At 36.5% G+C, this 20545-nt stretch overlaps 1 protein-coding gene across 1 annotated transcript in view; it reads left to right on the forward strand.

Moving 5' to 3' along the window:
* Hus1-like (Hus1-like checkpoint clamp component) overlaps window positions 1–20545 on the forward strand; it is a gene marked incomplete in the record, with an annotated part of 34871 nt that overhangs the window by 14002 nt on the left and 324 nt on the right. Inside the window, 2 exon segments of the mRNA XM_069834057.1 lie at window positions 3786–3890; window positions 18276–18453. Coding sequence (XP_069690158.1) covers window positions 3786–3890; window positions 18276–18453 — 283 coding nt within the window.

The following is a 20545-nucleotide window of genomic DNA, read 5'->3' on the forward strand; positions in this document are numbered from 1 at the left end:
TCTGTACTCCACTAGGAAGGTGTTCACAAGATTGTGACCATGGGGTCGTGCATTGTCGTCCATCAGCGTGAAGCCCACTCCAATATATTCACCAAATGGAGCCAAAATGCGTGCAAGGATGTCGTTCCGATATTTCACACCAGTCATCTGTCCATGTATTGGCACAAGGGGTGTCCTGCAGCCATACATGATTCCATCCCAAAACATGACTGAACCGCCTTGATAAGGGTGGCGATCTACGATACAGTTAGGGTGTAGACGTTGTCCACGTTGCCTCCACACACGAATATCAGTATTCATGCAAATCTAGTCTTTCAGGTAAGGCTCCCTGTAAAGCAGATTTGAATAATTTCAAGGAAAAAATTGTTCCGGGGCCGGGTATCGATCCCGGGACCTCTGGTTGAACATACCAGCGCTCTTTCCAACTGTTCCAACTGCTCAGTTGGAAAGAGCGCTGGTACGTTCAACGAGAAGTCCCGGGATCGATACCCGGCCCCCGAACAATTTTTCCCTTGAAATTATTCGAATATCAGTATTGTTAGGGTGAAGACTGATACGGGTCTCATCAGAAAAGAGAGTTGTATCCCACTGCTCCCTAGTCCTAAAGAGTAGTTTCTTGCCCATGCGACACGAGCTCCTTTGCTGATCCAATTTAGAGGAGGAGCCTTGAGAGGTCTTCTCGCATGTAATCCCTGCTCATGAAGCCTATTTCGTATCATTTGTGTTGACACCTGCACTCCTGTCGCTGTTTGGAACTGCCGCCATAGACGTGTAGCATTTGAGGGTTTCTGCTTGCTGTTATACCAGATATCGGTCCTGTACACCTGATGATTTATTCCGTGGCCACTTCTGTGACGATCCTCATCTGATTCTGTCGCTAGACACTTGTTCCAGATTCTAGAGACATCACTTTGACTCACAGCGATAATCGCTGCTACTTCCACCTGTTTCATTCCCTGCTACTTTAGAGTGTTAAATATAATCTAAATTTAACAGAAGAAATACTGAAATCAGAAGTAAACACTGAAATACTGAAACAATTGTCTTTAGAGACAATTAATATTAGGTACCCTCCACAAAACTGGCTTCATTTATACACCGATGGATCCTTGATCTCCAGAGAACAAGGTGCCGGTGCAGGTGTTATGTGCTGTCTCTTCTCACTTTATAGATCTCTTGGATATGGAACAACAAGTTTTGATGGTGAAATCATTGCAATAAGTGAATGTCTCAGGAATCTTCTGTGCCACATCAATAAATTTAGGAATGCAGTTATACTGTCAGACTCCAAAGCAACTATTCTATCAATAGTCTCTAAACACACACCTTCATCTCAAACAGCAGAAATATCTAAAATGCTCTCTCAATTATTATCACTCAATAATAGAATTGTATTCCAATGGATACCATCCCATTGTGGAATCCTGGGAAACGAGAATGCGGATGCTTTAGCAAAGAAGGGCAGCACTGCTACTTACAGACCTGTTACTAAATCTACGTATTCCTCTGTGAAAAGATTTATTAAATCTACATACTTAGACTTCAACAAACAAAATTTGATAACACAATCCCAAGGGAAAAAATGGAATTCTCTGCATCAAAATCCACAGTTAATTCCCGATTTACCACGAAAATCGTCTGTAGCTGCATTTAGATTGGCAACAGGCCATGATTGTTTGGCTAAACACCTGCATAGAATTGGAATATATCAGTCCCCTAACTGTCCATTATGCAACTCAAACCAAGAAATGGATTCGGAACACCTCAAAATCTGTGCTTCATTGGCTGGTCATGATAATATCTTTGAAAAATATTGGAGTGCAAGAGGTTAAATGACTTTATTGTCAAACGCCTGGCATTAGAATACAACAACAACAACAACATTAGAGTGACTATACAGAGCCTCTACTCATATGTTATTGTTCTCCAAACCATCCTGAAGCACCAAAACTCTCGTAATGACACACAGCACAAGTACTGGAATGTATACAGGTGACACGGTTGCCATACACTGCACATATTGCCACCTCATGATAGAAAAACGGACTGTTTTAACTTGAATTACATTACAAACAAACCAGTGTATTGATATCATAACCTATTTCCAGATCACAACATTCAGTATTAACATTTCGGCAAAATGCAACATTTATTTTGACCATTGTATTATAATGTTTTTCGAATGTCTCATCTGACTCCAGTAGGGCTTACCGGTAGTTAGTTATGTTTATATAGGAATAGCAGAGTTTTATTCTAACTCAGACATAATGAGCCCAACAGAGTAGGTAACTCTACTGGCCATACTCATTTGCATGATGATGGAACACATATGTAGTTCCCAAAAATTGGAAATGTAGACGACTATTCTGGTCAGATCTTTTTGCCCTGATGACAGAGCTTGTATGTAGTTCCGAAACATTGGAAATAGTATCTTATAGGACATGGTGGAATACCCAAAAGTCAGCTTCTGAACACATTCACCATGAAAGCCCAAAAACTCATATGAACTTCAAATATTTCATGATGTCATGAAATGTATCACGTTCCTAGGTAGGCAAATAAATAAGAAAACCTTCATTAAACTAAATAACCTTTGCACTTTATCCCTACATAATTTACTTTGTGTATCTACTAATTTTAGATTACTTAGGTTCTCTTAATTTTTAAAAGGGAAAAAAGACAGGAAAGTAAACATTCAGTAGAGCATCGATTATCTGAAACAATTGGGGACAGGAGAGTGTTCGGATAACTGACCATTAACTAAAACAGATTGTACTAGTGTCATAGGAGCAGTATGAATAAAGAAACACTGATATTAAACACAAAACTGTACATATATATTTTGTATCACACATCTTACAAATAAAACAGAGAACTGACTAGCCTAGTTTGACAAGTTCAAAATGGCCATTAAAGTAGGCCTACAGTTAGTAAAAGGAGTCCAATTTTTTTTTCTTCAGAGCTGAGACTCGTTTTTTTGCAGCCAAATCTCGCAAACAGCGCTAGTGGAACTTCTACATGATGCATACGCAAATTTGAATTTTCCGACTCGAACGCTTTTGGTTAACTGATCCCTTGGAGTCAGTAAGTATGCAAATAGATTTTTCAGAAATTTGAGTACCGTAAAGTGGGGCGACTTTGAACGCCGAGGTGACTTTGAACAGTAATTTAGCGCCTTTCTAAATTAAATGCTGTACCCAAATGCGCAAAAACTGAACTAAGGTATTGACAACTTAAACAGTTTTTTCGCAATAGGGTACAGCATTTAATTTAGAAAGGCGCTAAATTACTGTTCAAAGTCACCTCAGCGTTCAAAGTCACCCCACTTTACGGTAACACACTGAAGAGCAGCATCAATCAATTCAGTGTCAAGACTGGAGGAGGATGAACATGGTATGAAATAACTTTCTTGATATTTTGGAATATAATACCCTGCTCCTGATGTCCCATTATTAGGATTTAGAGATCCATCTGTATAAATTTGAAGGTGATCCTTATTTGTGCTGCAGAGTTCCATGGCATCTAACTTAAGAATGTATGGAGGATCATTTTTGGAAATTGAAGAAATCCTTTTTCAGGGAAAAGTACTGGTCTCTGTATTGTCTTTGATATCAGTGTCTCCTGGAATTCACACAAGATAACTTTTTTAGTTCCAGTACAAATATTAAAGTTCTAGCAATGATAAAAATATGATCTCAAGAAGTAGCTTTGTTTGTTGTTATTGGCTATATCTTCAAAATAAGTTAGAGGGCGTCTGTGTTGAGAGTCTCATTGTGTTGTTCCAGTCTGAACTGCTACACTCTCGAGTATGTGTCCACGACATACCAGTGACTGTACTTCCTCGTCGGGAATGGAGCACACTGCAAGAGCCTCGAATCCCGGATTTTAATGTAAGAGTGACACTATTCATTTACATTCAATTCTAGATGATAAAAATATGAAGTATAATTCATAGATCCATACAAAAATCTTAACAGATCAGAGAAGTTAATGAAGTATCTGATTCAGAAAATAAATTCATTGAAGTGAAATTCATTTTTGGTGTGAAGGACAGCTTGCAGTAGATGATCTGTGAGCACTTCTATTTCTTCTACCAGTCTCATTCCACTGTTGCTTCGTTATCATCATATTATGCCACTAGCCATACCCGTGCGCTCCGCTGCACCTGTTACAAATAAATATAAACTAATTACATAATTAAAATAGGACGCTTGATCCAGGGAACATCCGTGTTTGATAGAAGGATAAATCCTTTAATATGTTACTTAATTTAAATTGTATGTAAATAATTAAAATGCGGTCATTTTGGTCCAGAGAGCAATCATTTGGTGCAATGACAATTCCTTTAACATGTTTCTTAATTGTTATTACATGCAACCATAGTTTAATGAAGATTGACATATCATTTATTTTTAATGTGTATACTTTATATTACTTGCTATATGTTTCAGAAGTTATTGTAGTAACATTGTAGAATTATGTCCATCTAGAGAAACTACACTTTCCAATGGTGAAATAATAATTAAACAATTAATTAGCTTCCGATATTACTTCTTACAAACACAGAAACATTCTCTTAGGCTACGTTTAATAGCTTTCGATTGTTGTTGTCCAAGGCCCCTTATAGACGAAGTCATTTGTTTTTATTTCAGTACAGCGCCTTAGATGGCGTTGTTATTGTAATTTTAAAACTCATTTATCTCATTAAATATCAGTCCTATCAAAATTTTGTATAGAATAAAACTTATCGGAAATTATTTTTAAAGAAACTTTTGTTATGTAATATTTTTCATGAAAATCAATAATAAGCGAGATATTTCGATTTATTTAATTCAGGCCTCCTTATAACCCCCCCTTCTAAATAAAGTATTTTGAATGCCATATAGCCTAAAATCTAAGTTACAACGAACTTAATTTATATTCCAATTTTCATATAAATCGGTTCAGCCATTATCGCGTGAAAAGGTAACAAACATCCAGACAGACAGACAGACATACAAACAAAAATTTCAAAAAAGCGATTTTCGGTTTCAGGATGGTTAATTATACATGTTAACGCCAATTATTTTTGGAAAATCTAAAATTACCAGAAAAATTTTGGCTACAGGTTTATTATTAGTATAGATTAATACTGAATATTATTTTTAAAACTTCATTAATCCAAGAACATCCTCCTTACCTATGTAATCTGTGGTAGAGAAAGTAACTGTGAGCCAGATTAACTTGAAGTACCGGTAGATATATATTTATTTATTTGTCTGATGGCTAGTACATCGACGATCGACGAGCCCTGCATTCTCTTGTTCTCTTATTTCAAATTCTGCGCACCGCTACCCCAATATATTTGGCTTCTCGTTTTCAAAATTTATCCGCATATCATCAGCTAAGTACAAGATCTCATTATAACAATTTACTCATTATACCCTACCACAAGACATCTTTATATTCTTCATCCTATACAGTTTCAGTTGCTAGAAATTGGAACTCGCTTCCGAGTGATGTAAGGGGTTGTTGGACAATAGCTTCATTTAGGTCAAAATTACATAAATTCTTACTTAACAGATGAATTGCTGATTAATATTTGTTACTTATAATGAAACTAACATCTGTCCATTCTTATTATTATTATCATTAATTTTTCTAAATAGATTTACAAAACCTCTAATGGCAATTACATTAATATTGTCATTATAGAAATAGAAATATATATATTCTCCCTGTAACATAGTCCTAGTAAGCTTATATTAAATTAATTTTCATCATTTTACTAGCTATCTCAAATATTAAATTAATTATAATTCATTGAATTAAATTAGCTCATAAATTAAGTTACTACTTTACCTTATAGATTTATCTAAATTTAAATAAATGTGTAGTGAAGATTATTGCTGGAGAACCTTTCAAGTGTAGTGAAAATATTTGTAATTTAAATTTATGTATTGTATTGATTAAGGCTGGTTGAGTGGAAGAGAAGGCCTTATGGCCTTAACTCTGCCAGCGAAAATAAAACATTATTATTATTATTATTATTATTATTATTATTATTATTATTATTATTACATGATATTTACTATCATGGACTGAGCGAAAAACAAGAAAGTGGTGAAAAAAACTACGGATTAAGTAATTAAAAACATTTGGGCTCTGGCTTCCCAGTAGCGGTCGACTTCCTTGGAGGATTTCAGAGCAGGGCATTTTGCAAGATGTCTATCCACGTCTTCCTGTTGATGGAAGGATGCTAAGACGATTGAGGTGTTTACCCAGGATGTCATGTTCAGTGTTAAGACGAAAGCTTGCAACTGCCAGTCTTCTGGGTTCAGGAGGTATATCCTTCAGTAATTTCCTATGTTGTTGCGAAATGTTTATGTCCAATTCTTAATTGGTGATTATTTTTTTGTAGTTGCTTGATATATTGTTTTACTGAGCTAAATGACAAAGGTTTCCGTGGGTTTATTTTGAGATTGGCACCTTTCTTAGCTAATGTGTCAGCCTGTTCATTCCCATGTAGATTACAATGTCCTGGGATCCATTGTAACACAACTGTTTTGCCATGTTTGCAAGTATTTTTTGACAGTTATTGATTTGTTCTGTGTAGGGGTGGTCAGTTTTATTTATGGACAAAATGGCTGCTTTTGAGTCCGAGAGGATGACGGTGTTTGTGAATTTATCCGTATGGAATAAAAGTTGATTTAAGGCAACATGTATAGCTTCAATTTCTCCATCATATGCAGATAGATTATAACCAACTGGGAGATAGAAGCAAAATAGATTACTAAAAATAGCAGCTCCTACATTTCCTTGAGGGTCTGTTTTTGAGCCATCGGTATAAATTCTTATCCAATAGTCTTCTGGATATCTGATGTTGACGGTTTCAAGGGCCAATTGTTTTAAATTTTCTTTACTGTATTGATTTTTGGTGATTTGTTCTAGGAGGTCTATTTCTGATTGAATTATATCTATCTGAAGTGGGTTTTGTGGAAGCATTAGAGGTTTAAGGAGATTGGGTATATCGAGTTCTTCTTTTAGTTTCTCTGCATATTGGATGAATCCGTGTTGCGTTTTCAGATACCTTTCTGTGTTAAGGTATGTGGACCAATAGTCGTCATTACTTCTGATCAGTTTTTAATAAAGAATAATGGCTCTTTCTTCTATTGTTGTTGCAAGAGGTTTAATGTCTGTGAGGTAAAGCATACAGTTAATGGGAGTAGATTTCACTCCTCCTGTGATAAGTCTGAGTGCCTGGTTTTGTACTTTGACAAGTGGCTTTAGTGTAGTTTCTGGTGCAGTGACTAGAGGTTCGCAGCAGTATAGAAGACTAGGCTCAATATACATCTTGTAGGTTGTTATTAGTGTTTGTCTTTTGGATCCCTGTGTACTTCCAGCTAGCCGTTTCAAAATAGTCAAATGTTTTATAAACTTAGCAGATATATATTAAATTTACCATTTTCAATTTCGTAGTAACAGATTCAAGGGCTTCTTCAATAGCATAGTGTGAGTTTTGAATTTGAAGCTGTCATGATGATAGTTACGTAAGTTAAATATTGCCTTCTCTCCATGGAGGAACTTCAAAACTCTTTCCTCGTGATACCACTCTTGTGGAAAAACTTTTGTACCCATGTTGATACAACTCCCTGAAAGTATCATTAATCGTCGTCGTCATCATCATCATCATCAGTGGTGTAATGTTTGTCATGCTTGCCTCTGGACACATATATCACGAGTTCAAACCTGATGAAAAAATTCAAAATATCTAAACATTTCTCCAATACGTACGCAGAACTGTGGATGCTATATCGCACTAACTTCATACTTATGCTATAAAATAACCTTACTAAGGGTCGAATTCATAGTCACCACTTATAAAATGAGGAAAAACTTAAGCAATGAGCATTTCCTTAGGACTTATTTTAGATTATATTGCAGAGACGCTATTCTTTCATAATGCACTGAGCATTCCCTTGACATCGAGAGAGATATGGCAACATGGCTAGATGTGAGCTCTTTCGCACATTCATTGTTTTCTAGCGCTTCAAATTGTTAAACTGATATTATTATGGTAGACATGTACAGAAGTAAATACTATAGTGCTAAAAATTATACAAAACATCAGGAAAGCATTTTACAGAAGAAGAAAGAAATGAAGAGAACTAGTTATGAAATATAAATAAATATAAATCTGCACAAACCAACTGCAAAATAATAACAAACAGAATAGCTTTATGTGTTGCCAAAAATAGGTTATTATCAGTTATTGCTGTATTGTTATATAAACCTACCTGAAATGATGCTGTAGCATAAAATCTCAAAGCAACCAGTATTTTCACCAGAGGCACCAGAATATCCACAACAGTGTTCTTGTTGAAACGGTATCTCCTCTTATTGTTGATCATTGTATATCTCTAAAGGGTTTTCCATATCTCTGATATATCTTTTGTTTTGCCGAAACACATTTTCATTTTCATTTTATAGTCCCGTCGCTCTAATTTCTGGCAGCTAATCGCGTTGCAGGTCGGCTACATTTAAACGTGTACGTCTTGTGATTCACTGATTCATTTCTTAAGGCTCGATAAATACTTAATATAATCGCCCGCCATTTTGGCTCTTTCGTTGGCGTTTGCAGAAAGCACACGAAAACGTTATTTGCCGCTCAATTATTTGCTGAATTACAGTGCGTTTGATTTATTATCATAGGAGCTACGACATGATAATGTTTAACGGTGTGGCAAATAGATTCCTCGTATGGTAGCTCAGCAACGAAAGAACAAAAATGGCGAACGATACTACCTACCTAAACTTTATAGAGCCTTCACTTTCTAAGACGTAAGCAAAGAGGCGGAGTCACGCCGGAAATAAGTGTCGGGACTATAATTATAGAACTCAATAAATTCATCAAACTCATAATCATCATCCACTGTATACCGAATCAGCTGATTACAATGCATATGAGGAAACACTTGAGTAACCTGACAAGCTACCTTATTTGAATAAGTGTTCACTTCAGTGGGATTTATGAATTGGAAATTATTATAAGCAACTGCTTAAGGGTTCCTTACAATAAGTGTTGACTATGAATTCGGCCCCTAATCCAACAATCATTGTATTGCTCAACTACTGTTCCTATTTTCAGGTTAAAATGACTGTACTGGCTAGCTCCTGTGCCCTTTCATTTCTAAAAATAGGCACGATATTGAATTGAATTTTGAGAGGGGAGCACTGGGACCTTGCAAGCTCTATTATGCTAACCTCAAGTTTGGCACATTCCCAAGCCCACACTGGCCAACTACATTAAGATTCACTGCGTACCCAGGTTTCGAATAGACAACCCCACTCATCCCTAGCCCAGCCGGGGTTTGGGGAATTCTGTGGAATGATGACGAAATGGAGAAATGTTGACAGAATAATGTAGATGCCTAATATGGGGAGAATATGAGAACCCTGAGTAAAACCCCAACTGCGACCTTGTCTGGCACAAGTATATATTTTTAATGAAAAATTCTAGGTCTGACTGGGACTCGAACCAGGACCATCTGCGTGACAGGTTTTATGTCTGACCACTCAGCCACCATAAGGGGACACAATATTAATGTTGTGCGCATTTCTGACACCAATTTTTGTTATACTAATTCTGACACCAGTATTTATTATACCAAATCTGACACCAATATTTCATTGTACCAATTCTGACACCATAATTTATTGTTATACTATATCTGACACCAAAAGTTATTGTTGAGCTCTATCATATCTGACACCAGTGTTTGATCGTGCCACTTGCCACGACAAGGGCGGATGGCTTATCTTTGAGATAATCGCGAGTTATAATCTCCATCAAGATGACACAAATGAATCAGACACTGCGTTATACTTTATAAACTGTTCTTGCTTATGGATAGGAGGGATTCCTACTTAGAATGTGATCGCAGGCTTTCGAAATAATCACAAGTATAGAAATTCACTATTACTTAAGTTTATTAATAAAATATCAAGTTACTACAAATAAATTATTAAATATTGAGATTGAATGATTTAAAAAGTATGAAATTTTCTGTTAATTCTAAAGTACCAAGATGAACTAGTTAAATGAAAACTCTAAAGATTGAACTGATGATTTTACTCACAGTAGATAGTAGGGCGAACCCTGATGCTGTTCAAAGGTGATGCCATTTCCTGGATTTCTTCCTGGATGTCGGGAAGTTACGAGTGCTACTCCATGACCGCTATCTTGACCAATAACTAATGACCGCATTTCGGACGTTTCATATCCTTTTATAAATTCTCGAACCACGTCCTTTGTGACATAACAGAGTGACGCTATTTTATCCGCGAATCTTCTAAAAAGACGGTATTGCATTCACTAAACACCACGCTTCTGATTCTTAACCATTCTTTCAAATCAGCGTTTCCGGTCGTCACTTAGAACAATACAGATTTAAGGAACTCTCGCGACTGAATCTCTGTTTCTGATTTACCAGTAACCAATAGAAATTGATGTCTCGCGAGAGACGCTGCATAAAATATGTATCTACGTCAGCTGTTGCTAAGACTGAGTTCATGATAAAAATGTAAGCGTACGCATTTCTGCATGTTCAAGGACTAGACTCTGCTGAGTTGGCTAAGCTGTGCTCTGTAATCTGTCGAAACAGGAAGCGAGCTCTCGCATTGTAAAGGCATGTTTGAATCTTTTAATAAGTACGACTTCATTACTTTCAAATAAAGTGGAAATATATTGCTCATGGTCATAACAAGTTATGATTGCTTATCATAATCCTTGGGCACAACATTAACATTTCATTTCATAGATATCCTCACTACAGAAATGGATTTAAACTGTCCCATAATAGCTGAATTCCAAAATGTTTAGTTTACCATACCTGAAGGCACTGATAAACTATCATAATTTCATTAGCCCTAAACATCATGTAAGTGTGAAATGTGACTGGAGTTGAAGTTAAAAGAAATTTTTAATGAAGTCTATATAAACATTGCTTTAACTCTTTAGCTGTGATATGAATTCTCAGTAGTCTGAGAGAGATTGTGACACGTTATTTGAGAGTATTGGCAACTAAGTGGCGAACATTATTTCAAATATGTATCAAATATGAATGAGGTCTCGCCCTCCTCATTATATTTTTCTCGACTAGTATGACTAGTCAGTTTGTTTTTATACCATTAAGTACGAGAAAAATTCGTACCGGCACCGGGAATCGAACCCAGGACCTCTCAGCTGTGCGCGCTGAGTGCTCTCTAACCAACTGAGCTATGCCGGGACCCGATTTCAAATGTTTATATTGAGACTTGCATAATAATACCATGTTTGTTATAAATATGGTGACCAGATTTTCAGACACAAAAAGTGGGATCCATTCCTAAAAGTGGTTCTGTAAAGGGCTGCCTTAGGTTTTTGCTATTCCTCTTTCATATCATATATGTAAACTTCATACGAAAGCACTAACCAGTTTAAAACAATACAAATTTTCAGATATCTAGACTAACAGCTATAGAATACAACTGCAACAAAGGAAATACTGGTAATGTATCAATAATAATAAAATACAGTAAATTTTGTTATGAGGAGGTGTAAATTGATATTATGAATTCATTACTCATAACATGACTTAGAAAAATACATGTACACAATGTAGCAACTGTAGCATAACAGGGCCGCCGTCAGGATTTATGGGCCCCTGTGCAATATTGTGTTTGGGTCCCGTTGAAACAAAATGTTAAAAATGACAATTTACCAATTATTCTGACGATAATAGTTATTTGCAAAATAAATAAAGGAGAACCCCATACACAGATACGAATCTAAAAATATACACTTTTGTTACATTGAAAACTTTTGGCAAAACTTCACATTAGCACAATATATTACGCTTCTTTTTCAGTAGGGCCTGCGTAGTATGCTTCATGACGAAACTTTCGTCTTATCGTTGTCGTTTCATTTCATTTTCATAAAACACTATTCTTAAACACCTGTAATTTCTGACTTGGAGGCCAACATCAACAAACAACTCTCCTTGACTTCATTCATTCATTCATTCATTTATTTTATTCCATAGATCTTACATGAGCAATGAAGCTTTAAGATGTGGAACCTGTCAACATTTTACAATATTACAATTACAATTTTTACAAATTTTTATAGTTTTACAATTTAGTAATTTTCTACAATTTTTACAATGTTGTACAATTTTTTTTTACATTTTGGCGAGATGTAGTGAGATGAGATGAGGTCCGAGGATTCGCCAAAATATTACCCGGCATTTGCCTTTTCGGTGGGGGAAACCTCGGAAAAACCCAACCAGGTAATCAAATCAAAGGGGGTAATCAAATCAAAGGTTGCATTGATGCAAAATCATAAATTATATCATCAAAACATCATCTGAAACAGGGAGGTGCGTGCCATGAAAATTAAACTAGACTCGCTACCAGGTTCAGAAGTACAAGTACTAAGGGACAAGTTCCAGAATGTGTTTGGAAAAACAGTGGATATAAAAAAATGTGTAAAGTTGCTCAAGTATTGGAGGGTGTGCCTGTAGGTGAAATTGACGGTGTTTGTGTTTGTGACATTCCTCTCTTTAAATATGCACGTCTGATCAGGGCCGCCGTCAGGGTTTATGGGCCCCTGTGCAATTTTGTGCTTGGGCCCCGTTGAAAAAAAACTTAAAAATGACAAATTACCAATTATTCTGACGATAATAATTATTTTCAAAATAAATACAAGATAACCCCATACACAGATACGAATCTAAAAATATATACTTTTGTTACATTGAAAACTTTTAGCAAAACTTCACATTAGCACAATATATTACGCTTCTTTTTCACTAGGGCCTACATAGTATGTTTCGTGACGAAACTTTCGTCTTTTCGTTGTTTCGTTTTCATAAAACACTATTCTTAAACAGCTGTAATTTCTGACTTGGAGGCCAACATCAACAAAAAACTCTCCTTGACTTCATTGATGCAAAATCATCAGTTATAACAAAATTTAAAGACTTAGCAACATCGCTCTCCAGACTAAGGAGTCCAAGGTTACTCAGTCTTTCTTGACACATTCTTACTCTGAATACATTTTTATTTCCTTCATTTTGTTTGAAGTTGGTGTGAAATTGAGCCTTGCTTATGAAGTGCAGAAAATAAACCAATCTCAAGCCCGTCTGTTCAGGCTGTCAAAAATGAAGATAGTTCATACTTAGAAGTGAATAGTGATGGTTGTGACTGTTTAGAAAAAAATTCTGATAACAGTAGTATTGAATCAGAACAAGCAAACAATAGTAAACATGATGTGTTAATATGCGCAAGTGAAACAAATTTACACACACCAGTTCCTAACTCTGAGTCACGGCAAGTAACATGCGACCTTGGAAAACTAAAAAGTGGCAGACAAATTGTGTTATTGAATGCATTGTTCGAAAAAGTACCTCCAACCTGCCTAATATCATTCTAAGTGACGGAACAAGAGGCTTTCCAGTATTATTTTCAAAACTCAAGAATGAATAATGTGTTCCCAGAGACTGGCTTGTGTGTAGTGCAACAAATCAGTCACTGTACTATTTTCCTTGATTTGTTTCACTCCACACTAGCCAGTCTCTGGGAACATACTCGGCCTGTCTAAAAAGTATCCGACCTTTAGCCAGAAAAAATATTTCAAATACCTGACGGGGTTGGGACCCTAATCCCCTTCAAAGTAGGCCCCTTGTGCTTGCACACACTTAGCCCACCGATCCTTTCACTGCCGGAAACACCTCTGGAAGTCTTCTTTTGGAATGGTGTTCAGCTCCGTCGTCGCGTTCCGCGTTATCTCTTCTCTACTCTCAAAACAGGATCCTTTCAGTGGTGTCTTCAATTTTGGAAACAACCAGAAGTCGCAAGGAGCCAGGTCTGGAGAGTAGGGAGCTTGGCGAACGGTTGTAATTCCATGTTTGGCTAAGAAAGTGTGGATCAATTGGGATGAATGTGCGGGGGCGTTGTCGTGATGCAAGTGCCAGTTGTTCGCCGTCCACATGTCTGGTCTTTTGCGCCGAACTGCATCACGGAGTCGCCGGAGAACATCGTGATAGTACTCCTTTGTCACCGTTTGTCCTTCTGGTGCGTATTCGTGATGCACAATTCCACGGACATCAAAGAAAACAGTCAGCATCACCTTGATTTTGCTTTGCACCTGCCACGCTTTCTTCAGCCTTGGAGACTCGGGATGCTTCCATTGCGACGACTGTCTTTTTGTTTCTGGGTCGTACCCGTACACCCATGATTCATCTCCAGTTATCACGGTGTTCAGAAACCCAGGATCAGTGTTGGCGGTGTCCAGAAGGTCCTGTGCAACGTCACGATGGAGGTCTTTTTGTTCCGGGGACAACAACTTGGGCACGAATTTCGCAGCCACTCGGTTCATGTTCAAATCATCACGCAAAATTGCATGTGCAGAATCTTTACTCACTCCAACCTCTTCGGCAATCTCCCGCATGGTCAAACGACGATCTGCCATCACCAAATTTCGCACCCTCTCAACAACAGCTGCACTCCGAGCAGTTTGGGGCCTGCCACAACGCTGCTCACTCTCCGCTGATGTGCGGCCATCTTTGCATCGGTTGAACCACTCCTTAATTTGTGTTACACCCATCGCATCTTCCCCAAACACCTGCTGAATCTTACGAATTGTTTGACTTTGAGAATCACCAAGCTTTTGACAAAATTTGATGCAATATCTTTGCTCAATTCGTTCAGTCATCTTGCGAGAAAACTAAATCCGACAAACACTTAGAACAGCACCTTACTTGGCGACCACCAGCCAGTGACTGGCACAAGTGAATGCGGTGAAAAAATTCAAGCATGCGCATTACGGTTCCTCCTTCCACCGTGCACAGTGGCGCCGCCTTAGAATCACTACTTTGCGCGGGAAAATTTAAGGTCGGATACTTTTTAGACAGACCTCGTATTCTCCATTCTTGAGTTTTGGAAATACTGTAATACTGTTTTTGGAAAGGCTCTTGTTTTCGAACAACACATTTAATGACACAATTTGTCTGCCACTTTTTAGTTTACCAACATCGCTCAATTTCACACCAACTTCAAACAAAGTTCTACTCCCTTTCTTAATATCTTCCAATTTTTCTGTCTCTCCTTGTGCTTCTCAGCTCCTGACTTATGCTTCTACTTGTCCATTGTCCACTGGTAACACTAATGAACAGAATTTACTAGAGAAACGACAACGAAAAGACGAAACATACTATGTAGGCCCTACTGTAAAGGAAATGTGATCCTGCAGCTTGAATTTGGGAGAGTCCACTAGCATATTGCGGTGGGCCAGCAGGGGTTGGTAGTTAAGAGGACAAGCCAATTGAACGTGTTCGGTACAAGCGACGGGAACATATTTCAGGCAAATCCCGGAGCCCTCAAGTGTCGTGTCGATGACTGGTAACGTGGGAAACCGATATTCTATTATATAGAAATTAAACATTTACATAATGAAGTGGTAATTTGTATTAATTCTACTATTGTTGGTTAATATGTCAGATTCATTTAGCAGATGTTCTTACAAAATTTTATAGTACCGGTATGAGACCAATAAATTTATTCATTCTTGATAGTAGAAGAGAAGTAATTCTCCTTAATAGATTTACAATCTATCACCTATTCTGTGAATAATTATTTGTGATAATGAAAAGTAATCAAACTCACTTAATCTGACAGGCCCATATGCACTTGCCTCCTTTGCCCCCCCCCCCCCCCTTCTCGGCGGCCCTGAGCATGATTATTCTTTAGCAACTACAAGTGTGATGCCACACTTTGACTACTGCGATATTATATTAAGTAACCTAAATGCAAATTTGAGCAACAGGCTACAACGTGTGCATAATGCGTGCGTCCGTTATATTTGTAATATTCGTAAGTATGATCATGTTTCCCCGTCTTTCCAAACTCTGTCTTGGCTAAGGCTAAGCGATCGACGAGCCCTGCATTCTCTTGTTCTCTTATTTCAAATTCTGTGCACCGCTACCCCAATATATTTGGCTTCTCGTTTTCAAAATTTATCTGTATATCATCAGCTAAGTACAAGATCTCATTATAACAATTTACTCATTATACCCTACCACAAGACATCTTTATATTCTTCATCCTATACAGTTTCAGTTGCTAGAAATTGGAACTCGCTTCCGAGTGATATAAGGGGTTGTTGGACAATAGCTTCATTTAGGTCAAAATTACATAAATTCTTACTTAACAGATGAATTGCTGATTAATATTTGTTACTTATAATGAAACTAACATCTGTCCATTCTTATTATTATTATCTTTAATTTCTCTAAATAGATTTACAAAACCTCTAATGGCAATTACATTAATATTCTCATTATAGAAATAGAAATATATATATTCTCCCTGTAACATAGTCCTAGTAAGCTTATATTAAATTAATTTTCATCATTTTACTAGCTATCTCAAATATTAAATTAATTATAATTCATTGAATTAAATTAGCTCATAAATTAAGTTACTACTTTACCTTATAGATTTATCTAAATTTAAATAAATGTGTAGTGAAGATTATTGCTGGAGAACCTTTTAAGTGTAGTGAAAATATTTGTAATTTAAATTTATGTATTGTATTGATTAAGGCTGGTTGAGTGGAAGAGAAGACCTTATGGCCTTAACTCTGCCAGCGAAAATAAAACATTATTATTATTATTATTATTATTATTATTATTATCTGTGATTTGAATGTATTGATTTCAACTATTGCCGCTATCAAAGACGGAAATCACATAATTCAACACAGCTATAATTCAGATTATACTCTGTGATCAACATATGTTTTAAAGTTCTGACTTCAGTCTAGATTTTTCATCTGTTCACATATTATTTACTGCTGCGAAGTATTTCCTTATTAAAAAGGAAAAAAAAAAAAACATAAAATTTTCTCTTCAAATTGTATTATTTCGCAGGATTTTTAGCAGGGTAAACTTAAAAACCAGTCTATTTATAGAGTTTTCAAACTTTTATGCAGGCCGCAGGATAAGGAGCTAAAAAAAGGAGTATCCTGCAATAAACAGGACACCTGGTGACCCTAGTTATAAACAGCTGTACAACAAAGTACTGTATTTGGGTTTATACTGCATTCCAATCAGGAGAAAGTCCCAGGGGAAAGAGATGCAGTGGGGTAATGTTGTGAATGTATGTTGATGTCATAAGATATCATAAGGTCACACACGTGGATACACGCATCTCCATTGGCTAACTCTCAAAACACAAACGATGACACTGATACACACATACTTATACTACCCTATAGTTGCGACGCTGTTATTCCTGGTGTGACTCCTCCTCTTTGCTTATGTCTTAGGAAGTGAAGGTTCTATAAAGTCTAGGTAGGTAGTATCGTTCACCATTTTTGTTCTTTCGTTGCCGAGCTACCATACGAGGAATCTATTTGCCACACCGTTAAACATTATCATGTCGTAGCTCCTATGATAATAAATCAAACGCACTGTAATTCAGCAAATAATTGAGGCAAATAACGTCTTTGTGTGCTTTCTGTGAACGCCAATGAAAGAGCCAAAATGGCGGGCGATTATATTAAGTATTTATCGAGCCTTAAGATATGCATAACATCTTCATCAGCAATCACAAGATGCACACATTTAAATGTAGCCGACCTGCAACGCGATTGGCTGCCGGAAATCAGAGTGACGGGACTATAGTTACAAAATTAGATCACGGTTAATCTCCTGGTCTTTTAATCTCTCCATACAGGAAATAACATATGCAGGAGAGCGCATGTTTTTTAAACTGACGTTATGATGGTAATATTATGTATCTACTTCACTCCAATAGATGACGCAATAGTAAACACATTTCTTTCACAGTTAATCTCCTGGTTGGAGAACAGTAGTGGGTTGAGGTTATGTTGCGCAATATTTATTGTTGCATTATGATACACAAGCAAATGAAATAATTAAAAGTTCCATCTCCTATCTGCATATTATAGAAAACGAAAAGATCAGGACTGGCAGATTTACGTATATGTAAGCATCAAGCACTATTTTTTCTTCAAGAGCATTACTATGAAACAGAACACCACTTTCGCAATAAACTTAAACTGTAAACAGATCAAATATAATTCAAATCAGAACTGTACACTTAGAACCAGTGTATTAAAAGGAATTTCGGATGGAACCAGAGTCAATAAATGCATATTGACTCCACAGCTCAGGTGTTAAGTGACGTTAAACAGAAAACCATCTATTTACTAGAAGGTCTTTTTGCTGCAGGTGAGCATCCAGTTACCAAGTCTCAAACTTCTGCGCACTGTGGCCGAAAGAATGAAGACTCTCAGCCCATACATCATCCTGCTGGCCAATCATGACGGAACCCTTATCCTCAAAATTGAAACTGCAGAAGCCACAGTGTCCACTCACTTCAAAGATCTTCCAGTGGAGAACGCAGGAGGTTTGTATCTTTGAGAGATTTCTGAATTGTTTGTAATATTCAGACAGTGAGGGCATTCCACTTGTCTTCATATTTCCCAGTATAAATCACTGATTGATTTACTGTTATAAAAGGTTGTTGATTTGGAGGTATTTTCTGTTCATGACTGACATTAATCTAATGTGATAGTTGCCAAATTGTATGCCTTGTACTTAGTACACTTTATATTTAATATTTTTAGCATGATGTAGCTCTACATTTTTACATACCTTTTTACAGTAAATTATTTATTTTATTTATTTATTTATTTATTTAATAATAACATATACATAAAAACGTTACATTAAATTGTATCTAAATTTTTAAAACCTCAGGTTTTGAAAAGAACCCAATTCATCAGTAAAATAATACGAACAATTGCATTAGGTCAATGTGCTTTCAGAGATATTGCATTGTGTTTCATTATTTTGTCATGCTGGGTCGATTTAATCTTGTGCCAAAACTTGTAAACTTTCTTAAACATCACCAAAAGATTAATATTTTATTTTAATGTACATATTTATCTCTATTATATTGCAACACTGAAGATTAATTTGTATGTTTAGAAAATGTCAACAATCTTTTTTACAAGAGTTTTGTGAATCTCACTAATCTCTCAAACCGACGCTGTAAAGCACCTCGACATTTCCCCCATTGAAGTAAGTACAGTGCATATCCCTTTCAGTTCTTCGGTAAAAAATCTTGGCATTCACATGGATAATAATCTCAACTGGGACATGCAAATCACAGAAACCTGCAGAAAAGTATATTCTATTATCCATGTGCTAAAAAGGATAAATGTTCATCTTCCCTCTTGCTTAAAAAAGTCCCTTGTGCAGACGCTTGTATTTCCCTATTTTGACTATGCTGACATTTTACTGACTGACCTTTCCAGCGACAACAAAACGAAACTTCAACGTGCTCATAAATTGTGTGTACGTTTTGTAAGCAATGTTCGTAAATATGATCATATTACTCCATCCCTGGAAACAGTAGGTTGGCTTAAACTAGATAAGAAAAGAAATTTACATTCACTTCTCCTTCTCTTCGAAATCTTGAACTCTTCTATTCCTTCGTACCTGTCTTCTCGCTTCACTTACCTTTCTTCCCACCACAATCTGAACACACGCTCTCGCCATGAAACAATACTAACAATACCATCCCATCATACCTCCTCATACTCATCCTCTTTCACAATAGCCCTGCCAAGACTCTGGAATTCGTTACCTGCTAGCATCAGGGACTGTCGAAATAAAATTCAATTCAAACGCAAACTTACTAGGCACTTGGCCAGTAATTGAGACTCGTTCAGACATGGTTTCTTGTAAATAGTTCTCTTAATCTATCATAAAATATTTCAATATCCGGTAATTTCATTACTATAGATTTTTGTTACTGTAGGTTTAATTTGTAATTCAGTAAATACAAAAATATTCTTTGTTCTTAATTTCTATGATAAAATGACTAGCTTTCATTAATCAGGTAATCTTGTCATACTTTAATTTTTATTGTAATTGTAATTGTAAATTTAATGTTAATTGTAATTTTATTGTTCATATTATAGTTGTAATCCCCTGGTAGAGGGGCAGAGAAGGCCTGACGGCCTTATCTCTACCAGGCTAAATAAGTAAATACTAAATACTAGGGTTATTCAGTTCTGTAGACCAGGATTTATTTGATGAGATGTCTCAATAGCAAGTTGGAAATTTGTAAAATATACCTTTCAACCCTAATGTGTTTAAGAAAATGATTAAATGGCGATCTTACTCGTGTTAATTATGTAAGCATGTCCGGCTTACAGCTGTTTCGGTGCTTCTTGACATCATCCTCAGAGTCTTCTGTGTCTCGGAGCCATCTCAACTTCGCTGTCTGTTGTGTGGTTATGTTCGTGTGATGAAAAGTTGTGTCAAATAGTGTGTGTGTTCTGAAGTTAATCTTTGTGTTGACAATTTGATTAGGGTGTGTTTTAGTGTGTATATATTTCATATTGTTTTAGTGTGTTGAGTTTTTGGTTTGTACGTGTAGGATTTCCATATCTCTCTCTCTCTCTCTCTCTCTCTCTCTCTCTCTCTCT

The sequence above is a fragment of the Periplaneta americana genome, chromosome 8, assembly GCF_040183065.1.
Source record: "Periplaneta americana isolate PAMFEO1 chromosome 8, P.americana_PAMFEO1_priV1, whole genome shotgun sequence".
In the NCBI taxonomy this organism is placed as follows: Eukaryota; Metazoa; Arthropoda; class Insecta; order Blattodea; family Blattidae; genus Periplaneta; species Periplaneta americana.